This window comes from Tarenaya hassleriana, unplaced genomic scaffold (assembly GCF_000463585.1).
Source record: "Tarenaya hassleriana unplaced genomic scaffold, ASM46358v1 Cleome1, whole genome shotgun sequence".
Classification (NCBI taxonomy): Eukaryota; Viridiplantae; Streptophyta; class Magnoliopsida; order Brassicales; family Cleomaceae; genus Tarenaya; species Tarenaya hassleriana.
In genome coordinates, this window is record NW_010960187.1 from 379,363 (window position 1) to 381,536 (window position 2,174).

The 2,174-nt window shown below is 36.4% G+C and overlaps 1 protein-coding gene across 1 annotated transcript in view; it reads right to left on the reverse strand.

Annotated features, from left to right (window-relative positions):
- Nucleotides 1-2,174, reverse strand: part of LOC104809143 (protein DA1-related 2) — a 4,716-nt gene that overhangs the window by 1,154 nt on the left and 1,388 nt on the right. The window contains exons 2-9 of the mRNA XM_010535059.1: nucleotides 1,825-2,036; nucleotides 1,225-1,315; nucleotides 1,050-1,170; nucleotides 849-969; nucleotides 658-741; nucleotides 447-566; nucleotides 140-352; nucleotides 5-46 (exon numbers count right to left, since the gene is read on the reverse strand). Coding sequence (XP_010533361.1) covers nucleotides 5-46; nucleotides 140-352; nucleotides 447-566; nucleotides 658-741; nucleotides 849-969; nucleotides 1,050-1,170; nucleotides 1,225-1,315; nucleotides 1,825-2,036 — 1,004 coding nt within the window. The remainder of the gene's footprint in view (nucleotides 1-4; nucleotides 47-139; nucleotides 353-446; nucleotides 567-657; nucleotides 742-848; nucleotides 970-1,049; nucleotides 1,171-1,224; nucleotides 1,316-1,824; nucleotides 2,037-2,174) is intronic.

The following is a 2,174-nucleotide window of genomic DNA, read 5'->3' on the forward strand; positions in this document are numbered from 1 at the left end:
CTTCCGAAAGGCACAGACCCCGAGTCTCGGGCATGTGATGGTATCCCTGTGAAAACAAGAAACTCATTCATAAGTGTATGATCAAGAACTCATAACCAAAACAGAAAAAAAAACAAGATCTGTGAGTGGTGTTATTCACATTCTTCTCCCCGACTATAGCTTCATTGAGAGCCTCTCTTTGAACAAGAAGCATAGGGATTTGCTGATCTAGTTTCATATACATTCCTTCGTAATAGTCTCTAATGGCGTGGTAAAGAGGCTGACAATCGCCCGTGTCCATTACGGCGGTCTCCATGCACTCGAGACACAAACTTCTCCCGTCTTCTAAGGCGTAGTATTTCACATCCCGTGACTTCAAAACACAATAGAGAACACAAATGGGCATTAGCATAAAAGAAAAGACTCAAAATTTCCAGATGGGTGTGTGTGTATATATGTATATATACCTCCAAACGTTCACAACTGCAGCATCGGGCTGTGTTATCGTATTCGTGAGAAGGGCAATACTTCTGGTTCCAGAACGGGTGACATCGATACTCGATCAAGCCAGCTTCGTTAGTCGGAATCTGTAAAACAATCCGACGAGAAGTTGTTAAAATCGCCGAAAAATGTCAAGGAAGATCAGAGTTTAGAATGTAAGAAATATTAAAAGCTTACAAATTGGTGGCAGACTTCACATTTGGGATGTGTCAACTTTTTGAAACAAAGCTTGTGATAAGGCTTCGTTCCTGATAGAGAGAACTTGGATATATATATAGACAGAGGAAAAAAGAACAGAATCTCAGTTATGTACGTATACATATACATATACATATACATATATGTATAGTATGTATATATATAAGCACCTCATGCTCGGTGATGGGGTAACCACAAGAATGACAACGGAAGCATTCTGGATGAAAGAACGTTCCCATGCAGCCTAGATAGTTCCCATGCCCGATATCCCGATGACATCCGCCACATATTCTGATCATACATTATAATAATTAAGTCCTCCATATACTATAATTAGAGGATGTAATAATATTTATATATATATATAGTACCTATGTCTTCGTCTATATTGATACGAAGATTCATAAGGTGGGACGAACGGAGGATTCAAACCGCCACCCCGAAACGACCTCGGGAAATCTTGATAATCTTGATCCCTTTGCCAACCATATCCTGTGTATATATATATTACGAGGTGTAACAAAAAGAGACGGTGAAAATATATACCATGTGGTCGTCGTTTCATGTCATCGTCTTGGGATCGTGCAATTGCTCGGTCGAGTTCCTCTTTTTCTCTTGCAGCTCTTGATCGATCATCCTAATTATGAACATTAAAAGAAATTTAATTTGGAAAATAACTAACGTCTCAATTTCGATATTTATAACCAAACCAAACTAGATTAAATAGCATATATGTGTGTGTGTATGTATATATATATATATAAAAACATCCCATGCGTGTTCCACTATACATTGGGAACATATATGAAGCATAAATTTAACTTAATCGCCATTGATTATTAATCTCAAGTTTTATACTGCCTATAAAAAATAAAAAATAGAGAGAAACGTCAAAAGGGTGAAATTGGTGAAAAAGATAAATAAAGGATATAAGAAAATATATATAATTATTTTGAAACATATAATATATTTATGGACAGATACTCTCCAAAGAACGGAGTTATTAATTGAATAATTTCCACAAAACAATTCATTACGTTTTTGCAATTTTCCTAAAAAAAAAGAAGCATATTAATTAACCACATCTATATATATATAAGTTTGTTTTTCTTATAGAAAATATAATGTTGTAAAGGAGATTATTACCAAAGATCGAGGAGGGAGAGGGAAGACCATGTTCTCGTCTTCTTGGAACTGGGGAAGATGGCTGTTCGTATCTGAGGCTCCTCGTCCCCCTCGGCTCGACGATGAGCCGCCATTGCTGTCGAACATTTTACTTATCCATTTCATCAACCCCCATTTCTTCTCCGTATGTGATGATGATGATGATGATGATGATGACGACGACCCAACATCCCCTGCTTTTTTTGTCATTATTATTCGTGTCCTTAATTGACGTATTTTTATAAAATAATTCAACACATCCATCCCCTTTTATAGACCGATCTAAAAAATTTGTTTAGTGGAAGCACAAGAATAAACAATTTACTCTTTCC